Source organism: Dioscorea cayenensis, unplaced genomic scaffold (assembly GCF_009730915.1).
Source record: "Dioscorea cayenensis subsp. rotundata cultivar TDr96_F1 unplaced genomic scaffold, TDr96_F1_v2_PseudoChromosome.rev07_lg8_w22 25.fasta BLBR01001910.1, whole genome shotgun sequence".
NCBI lineage: Eukaryota > Viridiplantae > Streptophyta > Magnoliopsida > Dioscoreales > Dioscoreaceae > Dioscorea > Dioscorea cayenensis.
In genome coordinates, this window is record NW_024088301.1 from 1 (window position 1) to 19,166 (window position 19,166).

Sequence of the window (19,166 nt, forward strand, 5' to 3'; positions counted from 1 at the left end):
GTTACGTATTGCCTCCTATTATACTTTCGCTTCTTACTTGAAAAAACACACGTGACCACAACTCCTTATCTTTTGGGTTCACTGTATCTGTATATAAAATGATATTTATGCTTCATATTCAATAAAAATATGGGTGCATCATCAGCATTTACTATAATATTATGTCACCTAAAAAAGAGCAATGATAGTGGTGATATTGAACCATGGTTGCCTTTATTTTACAAGAGAATCACATTCTTTTGGTTTATACTTGCATCAGTTGCATGCCAACATACACCTTTAAAATGAGATATGCATATAGAATATGAAACATAAATTGATCAAGATATGATAATTTATCTTTTCTGTATTTTTACTTACAAATGTCCTAGAAAAATAAGACAAATTAAGTTGATATTCGTTTGCATAGTTTAAAAAATAATTTTAACAATAACGCTTTTTAAAAAATAAAAAATAATAAAATCTACTTTTGGTCTCCCAAGGTAAAATTCTTTTTTTTTAAAAAAAAAATTTTATACACTTAATTTTGTCTGTTGGCTTCTTATTTTCTGCTTTTTAACATAAATTGCATTCATCTATTGAGTCATATATATTTATTGTTTTATTTTATCAACTCTATTTTCTTTGTCTATCACAAGGCTTTTATCAAAATTGGATATTTTTTTCTCTTCATTTTTGACGTTGAGGCATTTCATATTTAAACAAAAATATATAAAACATTCTTTCATGAAAAAAAAGAAAGAAAACGACGGACAACCAGAGCAGTTTGAGGGTCAAACTTGTCAATCCAAGTATTTGTTACAAGGAACCATGCATTAAAACCTCATGTACATTGAACTGAGAAAAGTTAAGAATAGAAATAATCCCCCTCATAATATTAAGAAAATTGATTAAAAATTAATTACTCTAATTGATCATAATCTAAACGAGGAAATTAGCATCAAGTTGTTCATTTTAATAAATAACTAGGGGACCATTTGCTTTCAAATTATGGAAAAGTATAAGTGGACCTTTTCCTCCCTTCCCAACATGTCTCAAGCAACTCAATATTTGGACTTGTTCTAATAGTTAGACACTTTAACCACCACTAATAAACTAAAGTATAAGTGGACCTTTTCCTCCCTTCCCACTCAATATTTAATGTCAATGAAGACATACTCTCAAAATTCTAACATTCAAACAAGAAAAACTGAATGTTAGGTTGCGGAAAAAAAAAAAAAAAACCATGTGTGTATGACCTTAAACAATACTTTCAAAACAAATTAATTCAAGACCACTTCTTGGGCTGCTTAAAAAGAACTCTTCATCCTCTTTTCTCTATAAATACCTTGCACACTTTCATTCCATAATTCTATAATTCCATATTTATATTCTAATAAAATCTTCGAACAAGATCGAGCTTTGAAATTATGTCGGAAATAATTAAAATCCAACCCCCGACATACGGAAACCTAATCACCGTGCTTAGCATCGATGGAGGTGGGATTAGAGGGATTATTCCAGCAACCATTCTCTCCTTTTTGGAAGCTCAACTTCAGGTATTTGTTCTAATTAATATTGTCACAGTTATCACTAGTAGCCCTATTCCTAAAGTTTACGTACTGCACAACTATGAATGCATGCATGCATGCATGCATGGATAGTTTTGAAATCTTTGTGATAATTTTTGTTGTGTTTGTGATAAAGGAATTGGATGGAGAGGATGCAAGGCTTGCAGATTACTTTGATGTGATATCAGGAACAAGCACTGGAGGGCTTGTGACTGCCATGATAACAGCACCAAATGATAAAAAACGTCCACTGTTTGCTGCTAAGGATATCAAGGCTTTTTATCTTGAACATAGTCCGAAGATTTTCCCACAACCTAATTGGTATGTATGTATGTATACATATATCTTGTATTAATTAGAAGTACTTCTGATGTATTTACAATGAAAATACTATTTGAGAATTAGGGTTAAAAGCTTTAGCTAGTGTTTCCCCTTGATGTTGGAAAGAAGACTTTCAATGTTGTTTATGGCCATACAAATAATTCTCTTCTTAAATATCATGACTATAATTATTATTATTATATTTTTATTATTAAGATAGTCATTTAATTAATATATATCCAGGGAATAACTTTTATTATTTTATATTTTTGACAATTATCAGCTAAGGTTTTAACAATGGAGTTGTGAAAATTTTGAAAATATAAAACATAATTATTTTAAATCAATTATTATTATTATATATATATATATATATATATCTCATTGGCTATAACAATTTATTATATATATATATATACACGCACCTCTAAAAAAAGTTACTGTGATAGCGATCTTGTACTTGATCTTATTATTCTTATATATATTTAAAAAATAATAATAAATAAACTACTAATTTATTTATTCTCATATATTGTCATGTATGCAAGTGGATCATATCCTAACAAAAGTCAAGTTAGGTAAGTAATAAAAAGAAGAAGAAAAAAACATAAGACCTGCACGTCATGATAAGTTTATATATATTTATAAAAAAAATTTAATTAATTGAAAATAAGTCAGAGAAGACTAGACATTTAGCCGGTTGGTAGTCAAGAAAAATACAGCTTGATTCATTCAAGTACAAACCAGAATTAAACTGTGAAAATGTCTCTTGTATAATTAATAAATTAATTAATAGTTTGTGTTAATTATTTAACGTGCATTGCAGGGGATTTCTTGGGGAAGCTTTTAGTATCGTCAAAAGACTTGGTGGACCAAAATACAATGGCAAATACCTACATAAAATTATCAAGGAAAAATTAGGCAACTTGAAACTACATGATACTCTCACCAACATTGTCATACCAACCTTTGATATCAAGCAGCTACAGCCAACTATATTTTCGTCCTATGAGGTTAATTAATTCTTCAATATCTTTATATGCTCATATTGAATATATATATATATATATATTGTTCTTAAATTGTATAAAAATTACTTACTGCAGGTGAAAAACAATAACAGTTCAATGGATGCTGATCTTTGTGATATCTGCATAAGCACATCAGCAGCTCCAACTTATCTTCCTGCTCATTACTTTCAAACAACAACCTCGGAAGGGAAAAGTAGGGAATTTAATCTTGTCGACGGCGGTGTTGCAGCGAATAATCCGGTATTTACATAGATTAGAACATTCATTTGGACTTCTCTTTTAAAACCAATGACTTCATATAAAGAAACATAATTTGAGATCATTTTCAATCATGCATTTATTTTAAATTAAAAATAATATTATGATTTAATCTTGTTTACCAATCATAATATGTGATGTTCTCATAATGTTTAGGCATTGGTGGCTATAAAGGAAGTGACAAAGCAAATATTCAAAGGAAACCAGGACTTCTTCCCTATCAAACCAATGGACTTTGGTAGGTTTTTGGTGATTTCATTAGGGACTGGAACTGCAAAGAATGAAGAGAAATTTAATGCTAAGATGGCAAGCAAATGGGGGGTTTTGAGCTGGTTGATAGCTGGAGGTTCAAATCCACTTATTGATGCATTCACTCATGCTAGTGGTGACATGGTTGATATTCATATTTCGGTTGTTTTCCAAGCTTTACGATCAGAAGAAAACTATTTGCGTATTCAGGTATGAGCTGCTCTGATCGAATATAATTAATATGTGAAGTAATAATCTCAAATGTCTATAATATTAATGATTGAATTTTTCTTATTGTTTTCAGGATGATACATTACGTGGGACGATATCATCGGTGGATGTTTCTACAAAGGAGAACTTGGAAGGCCTTGTGAAGATCGGTGAGGATTTGCTGAAGAAACCAGTTGCGAAGGTGAATCTTGAAACAGGAGTTTTCGAGCCTACGGCGAATGAATCCAATGAGCAAGCTCTTATTAGGTACTTCAACTGAAAGATTGTATGATTATATATTTCTATCATTAATTATCATGGTTGTTTTGATTACTAATTCTTGGTTTCTTGTTTTAATTTGTTATATATGTATAGGTTTGCAAAGAAACTTTCGCATGAACGGAGATTGCGCGAAATGAGATCACCCCTCACCAAAGGAACAAAGCAAATTTTAATTGATACAAATTAAGTTTATATACATCTAGATACATATTACTCGATCTATTTAATTGTAGTAAATGTAGACTTTAATTCTTGAGTAATCATTGGTCATTATGTATACGTCTGTATGACTTGAAGTCTTGAACCAAACAAATAAGAAATAATTCAGTCAAAATAAGCATTGAAGAAAGATCAGACCAAAGCATTCTTTCTCACAGTGCATGCAGTTTGAAGAGATGAAACACATGTTCCTCCTCTTAGTCTCAAAAAGCTTCTCTTTTCTCTTCTAATCTATATTTTTCTTTAGGCCCAAAGGAATTTTTAGTTCCAACGAATAAAAACATATATATACACCTTATTTGATAAACACTCTATTTGATTGTGATAATAAATGCAAACTTAATTTATTACAATTGTATACTCATTTATCATCCTTATATGTGTATATAAGGCTTGAATCTGAACATGGGGAATTTAAATTTAATTGAGGCAAACATTGAAGAAAGAGACCAAACGATTCATAAGAGTGAAAGCATTCTCACAATTAGGCTTCAAGAGATGAAACACATGTTCCTCCCCTTGAGTCTCAAAGAGCTCTACTTCTCCATTCCAATCTATATTTTCCCTCAACTTCTCATAATAAACTCTCCCTCTTTCCTTGAGAAAGTCCATCTCTGCAACACAAACAAGCACACGCTTGCAAGCCAATCCAGACAAGCTCGGTGCACCATCTGCCACAGGGTTAAGAAACGGATCATCGACGCCTTTAGAGTGTGGGCACACTAAACTCCAAAATGATTTCATCAAATCCCTCAACTTCTGATCAGTACTCTCCAATCCCACCACTGTTGATCCCCAAAATCCAGGATGAATCAACACCATCCCTTCAATTGAGTTCTCTCTGGCACGCAGAGCCATTTGATGAGCTATGTTCCCTCCGGCGCTATCACCGGCCAAGAAAACACGACCAAAATCACCATGATCAATGAGTCATTGCTCGTCGCCACCGTTAACATGAGATAACACCCATTGAAGAGCTGTCCATGAATCATTGAAAGCAGTAGGGAGAGGAAACTCTGGTGCAAGTCTATACTCCACTGACACTCCAAGAACTTTTGCATGGAAAGCAAGAGAGTTGAGATAATTGTGGTAAGTCGGAGAAGAGACGCTTTTGGTGCAGAAGCCGCCGCCATGATAGTAGATAAGTATGGGAAGTTTCTTGGTAGGTTGTGATGTTATTTCTTCAGGGAGATAGAGACGTACAGAGACTCCGGAGATTGTTTCAATGATGATGTCTTTAGAGGTGTGGACCCCGCCCAAAGTTAGAATAATCAAAGCATTGTTTTTTTCTGATGGGGGACGTATTGAGGAGATGACATGCGCGTTCATGCGGAAGTGGGATTCGAAGTAATAAGGGTATTTTAGTAATTCGCCGGGCAGTGGAGTTTTTAGGTTCTTGGGCTCAGTCGATGGGAAGCGGGCCAACAAACACAAGTCACGAGTTTGCACGACAGAACTCGTGAGTCATCATGATTTCGCCAAATTCCATCGTTTAGGCTCAAAACCCCTGATTTTCTTATTTTTAGTAATAATTGATTTCGCCATTTCTTTGGCTAGAAATCTACGATTTGTAAGTCGTTTATGGCGTTAGTCTTTATTTTGTTAACTCTTTTTATTTCTTGCGGTATTTGAAAATTTACCAATTACGGTATATTTTTCGAATTATCTCCGCTTTTAGGATTATTTTTCATATCTTTGATATTTTTTTCCTATTTAATGTAAGCCTATAGGGCAGAGGAATTCAGTTTTGTAATAGTTATTCTCTTGAGTAATAAAATTTACTCTCTTTCCAATTCCTGGCTATCTTTGATCAACAGGTTTTGAAGGCTTGTACTGGGTATTCGTGCGCGAATCAACAGTTCGAGTATATCGCTGCATCATTTTCCCTTATTTCCCTTCCCTTTTGTCAAGTTGCTCTCAAATCTAGTGAGAATGATGTGGACCCCGCCCATGCATTAAACCTTGCTTAGGATGCTAATCATTTGTTTTCTTTTTCCCTTAATCCTTCTTCTCCTTGTCATCTTGCTGTTAAAATTTTGTTAGAATGAGGAATTCCCGGAGGATTTTTTTGGGTTCCATCACATCCATGTTTTGCTATCAAACCAAGTTTCAACCTCCTTGCCTCCTTCCTCCCTCCCTTGCTTTCTTCATCTCCTTGGTTTCCATTACTTCTCCACTTAGAGCTTCAAAGGTGAGGAGCATTACGGAGCACTATAGCAATCGGTGATCAGGCCGGAGAGGAGATCGTCATTGCCAACTTGTCACCAAACCTAGAGGTATAGTTATTGATGATTGTCCACCTCGATCAAAAGCTTAACCTCCCATTCATAGCATGTTTGTATGCCAAGATGAAAACTTGTTTGTTTATATGTTTATGTTTGCTTCAAGATTTTTACCCCTTTTGAAGGAATATATATAGGCATATATTTTTGCATGAAAACTATAGCCTTTTGTTAGTATACATATATACTTATATTTACATGAAAACCTACAGCCATTTGAGTGTTTATATGGCCATATTCTTGCATGAAAACCTGCAGCAAAACCTGCAGCCATATGAGTGTTTTTATGGGCATATTCTTGCATGAAAACCTGCAACCTGTTAATGTTTTTTTAAACTCATTAGAAACCCAAGCTTTATGCTTGTAAATTATTTGTTTTGCATGTATTCTTGTTTCTTTCAAGCATGCTTAAGGGCCAACTAGTGCATGCTTAGAAGAACACACTCACCTTCTAAATTCTGCAACCTTAGGATGTGTGTTTTTGCATTTGAGAGTGACCTTGCAGTCCTTGTGTGATCTTAGGTAGTTGCCTTGATGATGACCAACAACCCTAGTTATGTTGTTCATTTTATGTTTTAATTGGTTAATTATTTCTTGAGTTGTAATGGTTGCCAATCCTTGGGTTATAGGACTACTTGAGAAGTGGCTTTGGGTCTTCACATTGTGTATTGGAGTAGAGTATTTTCAAAGTAAGGAATCCCTTGAACTCTTGTATTTAAAATTTTATTATTTTTGAGTTTATTTTATATAAATGTTCTGAAAATTTATTATGATTATTCTTTGAAATTATTTTGGAAATGCCATCACATTTTATTACTTATGTTTTACATAAATAACTCTTAGACTTAGTTGGAAGCATGGTTTTTACCTTAGCAATATTTATATTTATTTATTATTATTTTATCATTATTATTTTTCTTATGAGATTTTTGTTTTAGTGAAAGCTTGGTATTTCTTATGTCTTAATGTGGGAATCCGGCCAAAGCTGGAAGTTGGCATTTTCATATATATATATATATATATATATATATATATATATATATATATATATATATATATATATACATATGTGTGTATTGATTATTATTCATTTATTTATTTTGTATTCTTGGCTTGAAAATGGGTATATTCTTATACATATAATTTATTTATTTTTTATTTTAATTTGAATACTTGAAAAATATCTGTGAATATTCTATTTTCTTGGCTTTGAATCTGTCTAAATATTTTGGTATCCAAATGAGCGATATGCAACCCTGTCAATGGGGGGTTAAACCCTGACCTTGTCGACAAATAATTTTGGGAAAACGAGACTGCAGTTTCGCACCGTGTCCGTTCGGTGAAATAATCAACGGCCATCTGTATTCAGTCTCGGGTCACCGAGGGTAAATAAATGATTTCTGTTATTTTGGCTCGGGTCTGTCACCGAGGATAAACAAATGACCTTTGGCACTGACAGTGAATTTGGAGACACACACACTTGAATCCGTTACTTTTTGGCTTTGCTCCTTTTGATTTTGATTTTCTGCAAAAACACAAATATTTGTCCTGCCTTGAAATTTCTGTATTTTTGATATCGTATTTCTGGGTTTTGAATTTCGGTAAATCATATTTGGATTTGGAAATATCCTTTCATTAGAATATTTCACTTTGTATTTTGTTTTGTTTAAATTATGTTTTGAAGACTTATGCTCATTTCTGGCGAATTATTATTTGCATTTCCGAAATCTGGTTTTCTTTTGATTTCAGTTATCTTGAATAGCATTATTACTTGAGAACTATATCTCTGATAAATTATTTATTTTGTACTTGTCTAAACTCTGTTTAAACTTTGAATTATTCTTAATATCAGATATCGAGTTTCATAAACCATGTTGTTTTAAACAATTTCTGGATTACTTACTGGGCTAGTGAGCTCATGGATTTTCTTTAAATCTTTTTCAGATCATGAGTGATAGACCGGCGTGGATCTTGAGAGATTGTTTGTAGATGTTGTCTTATCTGTTGTAAATTTTAAGTTCTTGTTATTGTGTATCCCTGTATTTTGTATTTTGGACTTCTTTATCCAAGTATTGTGTACTTTGTAGAGTTTGTAATCTTGTAACTCAGTTGGGTTATTATAGTTTTGCCTATCCTTAGCCAGGTTCTGAGGCCTTGCAGGTCTATGGGGTTCACGCCCTGTGGGTCTGCGGCCGTTTGTCCGCGCACCGGATCCGGCGAGCCGGGTTCGGAGCGTGACAAGAGGAGAAATGTGTGATAGGGTCTTTGCCTGGTGGCTCCCTGTCAGTGCCCTTGAGACGTTCGACATGGCCATCCTCATAAACACGGATTACAGGAGAAGCATATTTGAGCTGGAGTTTGCTCATGGAGTCCATGAATGGAGAGGGAGAGGATTAGGGTTAGGGTTTTGGTTGATCAGAAGTCTAGACTCACTTACACGTTTAAAGTGGATGTTTTCTTGGTGCAATGCAACTAGTTTTCTACTTGTTTTAAGTGGTGCCTTGAAAATGCTTTCTGCATGTAAAACTAAATAGATAGAAATTGCCGAAGTTCTCAATTTCTAACTGTTGTTGCTATCCATGAGTCCATCTAACAACATTTTTTAAGAAATACATAGAAATGCTCAACTAATCAGTTAAAAGGTTTAAGAAAATATTATTCTCTCTCTCTCTCTCTAAGAAATACATAGAAATGCTCAACTAATCAGTTAAAAGGTTTAAGAAAATATTATTCTCTCTCTCTCTCTCTCTCTATATATATATATATATATAAAAGATATATAAGGATCCGAAAACAAGATATGAAACCAAAGTTATGAAGAGCCAAAAGCCTGGAATTATATTTTATCATTAATTTTCATTACTAAAAAAAAGGAAAATTTAAATTTGACCTTTGAACTGATCAACATTAAGTTCCGTTTTGTCCTCCCGGCTCACATTGCTAGTGGATGTAAGAATGAAACATATATCATATTATTTGATAGTTTATTTTCATTAATGGTTGACAATTTAATACTCTATAACAAATCTTCTTTTATATCTCTCCTAAAGCTTCGATCTCCATCCACAAATTCTAACACTGAACCAATTTTATGTCACTGCTACTTGACAGAATTTTAATCTGTATGGATTTTTTTTAGAATAAAGTGAATAAATTATAAATATGTATTAGGATTAATTTTTCTGATTAAATTATATATATATTCAAAATTTTTGCAATATCAACTCTCGGTAAAATTTTTGGTCAAGCACGCATTACTTGTTGAGCTATCATCAAATGCAACAGTACATTTTCAAAAACAAATATTTACATTTACAAAAAAGTTTACATTTGATATATATAGAAAGGAAACCATCCAATTTTTGTCTGCACTGTACTGTATCTTAATCAATCACAATCATCAATTAAATTAAATCCAACCGGAAAGACATAACACCAACCCGTTCATTCGAAGTACAATTGTTGATTACTGTTTTGATCACTATTTATGAACCTGTCTCTCTCTGTCTCTCTCTTCTCAATATCTCTCTACCCTTTTAAATTATAAGGACGTCCCCGTGAACGTCCCCAGAATACATTTACTCATATATATATTTATATATTACAAAAAGCGACAAGCGTCATCTCATAAAGGGTGTTAAAGAGACAAGCAGGTATAGTGAGTGTACTAATTACGGTAGCTTTATTATCCTCTAAAGATTTATCATGTGGGGTGAGCTAACACATGGGCAATTAGAACCTACCACATCTGTTCAAGATGATATATATATTAATGATCACAACCCCACAATGGTAAATTTCTTTATTTTACAATCTTAGAAGGACGGATAGTCCCGATGAACAGTTGGTGAATAGTGGATGCACGAATAATTTTCTTATTTGTTTATTTATTTATTTTGTACTTGAGATGTTGACATACATTAATAATATGTCTGGGTGAGAATTCTACGGCGAGATGTTTGCCTTGCCTTTATTGGGCTTGACATGTTCGGCTCATATGAACACATTGATTATGAGAGAAGCATATAAGAGCTACAGTTCATTGACGGGGAGTTAATCTAAATTCTTTAAGTCTGATTCTAAGTTTGAGCACAAGTTGAAATCTAATTCTGACCGATCTGAGTCTGAGCAAAAATTTGGGTCTGATTTTGAGTCTAATCTCTATGAAAAATTTTTATAATTTTAAAAATCACAAAAATCATATCACAAGCTTTTCATATTGAGTTAAATAAAATTTAAATCACAAACTATATCCCCACCACGGCATCAATTAACTTCAATATAAGTTATAACTTTAATTTTCAACGAACAAATTCTTTATTTGTTCCACATACGATAAACAAACTTGACAACTAGCACTAATTAAGTTCAAGCAATGCTTAAACCTATCTACCGATAATGATAGTAACAGTGATTTCACTTGTACCTATAAAACTCTCTAAATATATAAATATTTTTTTGTTCCCCCATTTTTAGTGTACTTGCATCACAATAAGCATCACAATTGAACTCCATTTTTACTACTGGTACCCTTTCGAACCAAGAGTAGTTAAAGAGATGAGATTTCTCCTAACTTTGCCATACAGTTTAATTATGAAAATGTTTCATGTAACCAGGAGTCCTACTAACTTTGCCATACAGTTTAATTATGAAAATTCCAATACCAACAGTCTTACAAGATGTAGTATTTTCCATGAGCATAGCATTCTTAAATATTGTATCATACAATTAAACCTCCATAAATTAATAACCTCTCTAATTTAAATGATCTTTTCCCGGTCTAAACTTCAGCTAGTTTATAAAATTAGTAATTTTGAAAGATTAATTAGATAGGAATTTTTAGGATGACACAAATATAAATCTATAGTCCCGTTAATATCTTAAATTAATTATTCTCTAAAATAACAAACAAAACTAAGATAAATTAATTAGTAAAATATGAAAATATTGTTCTTTGTTTTTTTTTCTTGAAATTTAAATCTAGGTAAATTTCATCTCTAACTTTTCTCATTGCATTCAAAAGCTCTGATGTTTGTGTTCTCAAATTACGTACAACAAAAAATTGTGAAGAAATGTTGCCGTTATTAGTACTTCCTTTCGTGTGATTTGTCCCAAAGATATTGAATCATTCTCAATAGGATTTCAATGACACAAGCCATAATCTCTTCTAAGATTTGGATCTCTGACCATTCATCATTTTTCACTCAGGTAACAAGTACATGGTTGGCATCCATTTTATTGTGGTAACTGAAATCATTAATCATTTTCTCAAACTCATGAATGCCTTATTTATAAGTTGCTTCATTTAAGCTCCTTCAGGCTAGCTATTTCACCCCCAAACAAATTTTGCAGTATGGGAAACAATTTACTATTATCTCTTGTTAAACATTTAACATGCATCTAGGCTAAGATTGCAATATTGGTGGCATCTAAAACATTAATATTTTCTGGATCAAATTCTCTCAACTCATAACCTTCAAAAATCTTACACTAAATTAAATCTCCTGCAACATTGCATCTTGAAAATTCTTTGTTGACATATAATAGAGAATCACAAGAGAAACCAAGAGAGCAAGATGACAACGCAAACTCACAACATTTACAAGATTTGGAGATGTGCTTACAACCTCGAGAGTGAGGCTACCATATTTTCTTATTCACTGAAAAAGCTAGTAATGAGTGTACATTGTTCACGTATTTTCTATCTATTTGTACACTCATTTGGCATGCATTAGAACCATAATATAGAATTTGATGCTAAATATTATGTGTTTTGCATTAACAAGCTTAATTAGGGCAATGCTTAAAGATGAGGGAGATCCAAAAAAAGCAATTTAGATTGAAAACGATGAAGTTGGAGCTCTCTCAGCATCATTAGAACAAGGACAAAGCAAACTGGGTGGCTTAGAGGTAGCTTATGGTTCATCTTATGGTCGTAAATATAGTCCAGAAGACCTTGCGGGCATGTTTATACCCGTAAGGAGGATTTAGAGTCAATACTGAGGACCTTACGGGGAAGGCTTATGCCCGTAAGGATGCTCATAAGGACCATCCAGAGGAGCATACGACCACAGTGCATACCCATAAGGGTAGTCGCATGAAGCAAACAAAGAAGCCTACGGTCTAGTGCTTACGGCCGTAAGCTGGACCATAAGATATTCAGAAGACCTTACGAATGAGGCTTACGACGGTGCATGTCCGTAAGGCAGGCGACTATCTTCCCTAGCTCCCTTATAGCCTTGCCTTTATGCATGTAAGCAATCCGTAAGCAGTCGGGTATAAATAAAATTTAAGAGGATTTTTAGGGAATCATCTATTCTATCTATCTATTCTTTGAGGGTGATTCTTGGAAGCGAGATTGAGGAAGAAAATGGCAGAATCTCCAACAACTTAGGCATAATTTGGACAGGACTTTGGCGTGACATTCAAGGGGATTGGAGATCGTAGTCATCAAGCTCATCTTAGCGGCGTGCATGGAAGCTACCTCGATGATTCTCCATCCTAGGGATTAACAAAGAGGTTTTCATGGATCCTATGTCTACTCCTATTCTTTGTATCTTGAATGCCTACCCTCAATTAATGAAGGGCTAATTTGTAGATGTTTTAGTTGAACTCTAGAGTTTACTTTTATAACTTTAGTCGTTGGATCTTTAATGCATTAATTGATTTCTTATTTGCAATCATATCTATTTGAATCTAATTACGTGTTTGAATGCTTGGTTGCTAATAAGACGAAAGCCCTAGCTATCATGTTTGATGTGCTACGTAACGAGTAGAAACACCCACCTAGTATAGACATGCTGTGATTAGAGGGAATTGTGAGTAAGCCTGGGTATAGGGTACTTTGGAGACTCCGTTTCTCTCGATTCTCCCAAATGAGTTGTTGACAATCTCCGTGCTCTTTGCAATCATGTGAAGTGAATTTTAGGAGAAATCACATTTCTGCTCTGTATTCTGTATTCGGATTAGGGTTAATCTCTTTTTTTTGGGAGATTATCTACTTAAGAGATTGTCATTAGCTTACGGTGAGGTTTCATAGAGTGTTAATGCGATTGTGTGGATGTTTGTATCAGCTCTGCACCTATTCAGTTACTCTTCGTCTGAGAAATCGGGGTTTAGTATAATTTTGGAAACCTCTAGATTCTAGGATTGCATACCTAGACAACCTTTATCCTGTACTTCGTAATCCTAGATGGATACTAAGCCCGGATATTGTCTCTTCCCTTAATTTCTCTCTGTTTTTATTTCCCATATTTTCTAGTTTTCTTTTGGTTTTGTTTACACACACCACTTCACTCGTTAGGCTAATTTTCGGATTCAGAGTTATTACTAGTATTCACCTTCTTCCCTATGGGCTGACACTCTGCACTTCAAGCACACTTTATTACATGATCGGCACGTACACTTGCGTGTGCCCCTATCAGCTAGGTTACATGAATTTATAGGTAAAAAAAAACCTAAGCTAATCGGGATCCTAACCGTATCTGAATCCAAAACCTGTCTGGATCATAACCTTATATGAATCCTACACCGGTACCTATCCGGTTACAAATTACAATATTACTAAGTAAACTCCTAACCCTATGTAGATACAAGATTTGCCCATGTACTATACCAATAGGGCCTTGCTCTCATACCCTCATCTAATTGCAGCTCTCCCAATGGAGCTGATGTTGTCCCTCTGCTCCACTATGTTCCCATGTTACTCTTTGTTGGTCCATACCACTCTGCTCTAGCATCTACCCGTTTAGTTCTGTATATGAGCCATATATAACATTCTTATTTTATTACAGCATTACATGGTTGGATTTTTAACGTCAAGTTAGGTGGCAAAAAGAAACAACGTTTGTAGCCCTTCAATATTTCTTAGATGTGTTGGAAAATTATCTACTACAACTAAAATTCTTTTATTGTGCATTTTCTAGTCTACCAACGAACATATTTATCAAAAAGTATGCTAGTCATCCATGCTCTTTATGTTGGCACAAAATTGACAATTCAAGCTGTTTATGTTGACATTCTTGAAGCAATGTGGCTTTGCATAGTTTCTAATAATCCATAAAGGATTTTTTTTTTTTTCTGAATCATCCTCATTGCAATAAATACAATTGTGAGCCTTTTCTTTGTGATGGCGTGTTATGTGTCTGTAAGTGTACGAGTCGTATTAAGTAATAATAATGTTTAAAAATGCAAAGTTATGGATCCATAAGGATAGGAAGTACTAGTATTAGTTATTTGTCTATTTTCTAGTCAGTTAGAAATAAAGATAATGAACAAAAGTAAACTGAATAAAAAACTATGAAAAACAACACTATAGACCATCAAAAAGGAAATCAATCATAAAAAAAAAATATCTAGACAAGAAATCCTCTACAATGTCCAAACCATTAAGTAACTAGTCACCTATTGACCATCGGATTTAAGAAAGCCTAATTAATAGAAAAAACTTCTAAATTCTCTTTGTATAAATTCTCTTTGTATAACTTCTCATTGTAGAAGCACTTCTAAAAAGTCCAAACCATTTCTCAAAAAACACATTTGAATTAGCATGTTTAAACATAAACAACTTAACATACTCCCAAAAAAAAAAAAGAAATTCTATAACAAATTCTTTTATTAATCCGAAAACACAAGTTTTTTTTTTTATAAGACAATTCAAATAGGTACACAGCACATATATGCATACACAAACACACACACACACACACACACATATATATATATATATATATGAAACCAAAGCAATGAAAAGCTTTCAACAATGAACATAGAACCCTAGAAGTGTGAGCATGCCCTATCACTAAAATTATTGATGACACTCACTAACTGAACAACTTATTAGACGCAAATCTGCTCACAATCCAATCCACAATCAAGCTAAATACTAACAAAGAGAAAGTCTTATCAATAACCTTAATTAACATAAGCTTCAGTGTTGGCCATAACATTAATGGCCAACAAAGAGAAAGTCTTATTGATAATCTTAACACAAGCTTGTTGCTGATTAGTTTGGTCATAAGATTAATGGCCAACACCACGTGAACTTGGGCCTTCTCTTGCTTGTCGAAAAACCTCATAGCGATCTCGATTTGCTTGTTTATAAACCTCCTCCATCGGAGTTCTAGGTTTAGGTTTTTGGATGCTTGTTTTTCTCATTCTATTGCTGGTGTTGCCTTCTTCCACCTTGCACTCTAGACAATACTCTTTGCATGCTCCCATTTCAAGGAATAGAATGAACACAACCAAACCCAAAAGACACAGATAATTGCTGATCTTGGCCATGAATGAATTATCAAGATTGAGAATTAGAGAGAGAAATTATAAGGAAAGAGAGATCAGTGCAAGGCAAAGGAATAAGGAAAGAGAGATCAGTACAAGGCAAAGGAAAGAGGGATTTATAGACAGTGAGGAAGATTCCAAAAGAGCTTAAATCAGGAGGCTAGGGCTTAACCAATAAATGAAAGTCCTACATATTGTACACACTCTAAAGTGTTTTGTTGAAGTAATAAGGTTTATTACCAAACTTTATAAGGCGCTCTGTTTTCTCCACATATAAATTTTGCCTGGGGAAAGATGATTAAACTATTACTATTTGTCACATTTAGGTGCAAGGTAAATAGCCGCTTTAGCGTTGATATATATTGAGATGTTAATGACTCGCTATCCTGGTTTAAACCTAATAAAAATGAGAAAAAATTTAAATTTTAAATACTTTTTTTTTTTTTGCAAAGGTGATAAACGGCGTACTCAAAAGAATAGACAAGTGCGAAAGTACACTAATTACGGTACCTTATTGATCCTCTAGAGATTTATATAATTCTAGAGGAAAAAAACATTATTCCTCTCATATAAAACCCATATTAAGACAAACAAATAATATTAATAAATAGTGATAAGCTTTAATGTAGAATGTGTGAATAATAGTAATAAACAATATTATGAGAATAGGATTTTAAACCCTTCCTTTGTGCATTTTATAATGAATTATAACCATACTACCATTGGTTTCTCAAATTTAAGTAAATTTAATTATTCATTTTTTTCAAAAAATTAATATGTTCAAATTAATACTCCAATTAAAAAAACTATATTAAATAAATTTCGGCAATGATCAAAATAGTGCCGAGTGTCATTCTCTTCCTAATGTGATTTTATGTCGTAACCCTATCTCAAAGTCAAAAGATTTTTATCAATACTATTTGCACTAATTATGTATCAGTTTTTTGAATATATAATTTAGGTTTATATTGTGACCAATCTAAAAGCATTTCGATAGTAATAATACTGTTACGTAAAAAAATATTTCAGAGAAAAATTAAGTAGATTTAAAATAATAAAAAACAAAGTCATTTTATTAAAAAAATAAGAAAAACTATTTTGTCCATGTATTTTGCCTCAATGTTTAATATGCTATGTTTTTTTTTTCATTTTCATATATAAAGTTGGCAATTTATATTATATTGAATATCAATATCTCCTAAAGAATTTTAAAAATATAATTAATTGAGCTTTATTTTGTACAATAAAACAGCTTAATCCTTCTTAATAAGGTAGGTTCTGTCACCATACCATATTGATCCTAATTTTACATATACCATGAAAATGAATAAAATAAAATTGTATTTTAAATGATATGTTAAAGCGATAATCATTATCATTCACAATGAGAAAATGGACCAAACTTGGAAAGATACACGGATTATGTGAAATATTTTAGATGTATTAAAAGGAAAAACATTAAAAAAAAAAATACTAATCAGACCAAAACAAAGTTTTTACAAAAGAAAAGACAAAAAAGACTTTGATCTTTTTTAATTAGCTATAGAATAAAGAGCAAAATAACACACTTGGAATAGTAAAGTAAAAGACAGAAAATGATATTTAAAATTGCAACGGTACTGAACTAAAATTGTTGCAAACTTTAATTATTTAATTTAAATATATATACACTTAATTTTTTTTTTTCTATAAGTAAAAGTAAATTTTAAGTTTTAAAATATTTATTAGCTAATACCAAGTTCTAAGTAATTTTGTGTTTATCTTTAACAATTTCAATATATATATATATATATATATTAACCCTACACCACACCACCTGAGCTTCTATATATATATATATATATATTGAAAAATGCACTAATTAAGTACAATTAGTTAAGACAAACATATGGGTCAGAAATTGATCGTACATGCCTCGTGTCCTCACTCAATGCCATGTGATTCAGGTTGTAATTAAATCCAAATTCACAATTGGAAATTTGTTATTTATCACTGTGTCTAACTGGATTCAATATACTTAAAATCTTAAGTAATATTTTTCAAAATAGAACCAATGCCACAAAGCTATGAATTCTTTAAACAATAGTAATAACAATTATTAAAAATAAAAAATTAAATATAAATAATTCTTCTTAATGTTTCTCAATGTTTTCAATAAATATTTTCATTTCCATATATATTTTTAATAGACGGTGAAAGCGTGCTATTAGTCGAGTAAATTTCATGGTTTTATGCATTCGGAGGTCAATCGTACAAATCTATTGGAAAAACACCTTGCCGAAATAAAATTCCACAAGAGCCATTAATCTTGCAAGTTATTTTTTGCACGTGATAATCCAATGATTTAGGTGCAATATCAAGTGCTTAGTCTAGAGATTAATTTGATACACTGAAATTTGAGAAAGGGCCCAATACATTTTTTTTATCTATTTATTTTATGAATAAAGTTAAAAATATAACACAAAAAGGCAATTCAGTAGTACACAATATCATGAACTTTTTGTACTAAAAAATATAAAAATTTTGCCGACTTTCAACATAACTAAAAGATAGATCTAATCTTGATTAAAATAAAAATTTAACCAAATTACTCTTAATATATTTGATGTCACCAAAACATAATAAAAATACTTAAATTATTTTTAAAATTTTATACTAGCCATTGAATACCAAATAGAAAATAGTACAACTACTTATGTTGTTTTTATCTGTAAATCAAATCAACCCTAATCTTCTCTTTAAAACTCAATAATTAACTTAATGTTAATTTTGGTCATTTTGTTGGAAAATTTTTGTCTCTGATGCTTTTGCGATTGTACCATAAATGAATCAATTTTTGGTCAACTACAATATGAAATTTGCTTCAGTCCTCACAACTAGAGCTTTACATTTGTCCCAAACCTCGAATTGCTAAACATGAATCTAACTCCATTTCAGTCGCTAGTGTTGTAACTCATCTAACATTCTATGGCATCTGCACTGGCCACACATTTATTATTTTGATTAATATGACTAGAGCAAGTTAGTCAAAGGGATGTACTCTGACTAAGAATTGATAATCCAGTCCTGTACGCCCTCACCCAGCAATACAAAGTTTGAGCGGTAAATATGAACTCACAACTGGAGGTCCGTTATTACTACTACGTCCAACTAAACTTAAATTATTCGAACTTTTTAAATTCTCATATTATATTTTTTCACTAATAATATCACTGCGGTATGAATCTTTGGCCCACATATTTTCATGTCTTTTGGATAATTAAATATTACAAATTTAGATGAGGCTGCCCATGGAAATTGTGAATATTATTATATAGAAAAAAAGGCTAGAAGTCACATTTGATTAGTGGAACCCGAAATTGCCCTATGGATTCACATGTCTAGGAATTTAAATAGATGGAGGTCACCGTGATAAGTATAAATATTAAGTTATTTGGTTCACATTAGACTGTTGGTGAAAATGCTACCTTCAGTTTGTTTATTTC

The 19,166-nt window shown here is 32.3% G+C and overlaps 3 protein-coding genes across 3 annotated transcripts; 1 reads left to right on the plus strand and 2 right to left on the minus strand.

The window, feature by feature from the left end:
* Positions 1-1,376: 1,376 nt before the first annotated feature.
* Positions 1,377-4,305, plus strand: LOC120257151 (patatin-like protein 2). Its single transcript, XM_039264745.1, has 7 exons — positions 1,377-1,538; positions 1,687-1,871; positions 2,698-2,884; positions 2,978-3,142; positions 3,317-3,619; positions 3,714-3,886; positions 3,995-4,305. Exons 1-7 carry the CDS (start codon positions 1,410-1,412, stop codon positions 4,086-4,088), a joined length of 1,236 nt encoding a protein of 411 aa, XP_039120679.1. The 5' UTR covers positions 1,377-1,409; the 3' UTR covers positions 4,089-4,305.
* A 235-nt stretch (positions 4,306-4,540) lies between these two features.
* On the minus strand, positions 4,541-4,978 carry LOC120257149 (probable carboxylesterase 2). The gene has a single exon (XM_039264743.1). The coding sequence runs from the start codon at positions 4,976-4,978 to the stop codon at positions 4,541-4,543; it is 438 nt and encodes a 145-aa protein (XP_039120677.1).
* Positions 4,979-5,050: 72 nt separating this feature from the next.
* LOC120257150 (tuliposide A-converting enzyme b1, amyloplastic-like) lies at positions 5,051-8,777 on the minus strand. Its single transcript, XM_039264744.1, has 2 exons — positions 8,672-8,777; positions 5,051-5,355 (listed from the first exon to the last, which is right to left on the minus strand). The coding sequence occupies exons 1-2, from the start codon at positions 8,775-8,777 to the stop codon at positions 5,051-5,053; spliced, it is 411 nt and encodes a 136-aa protein (XP_039120678.1).
* Between the last annotated feature and the right edge of the window lie 10,389 nt (positions 8,778-19,166).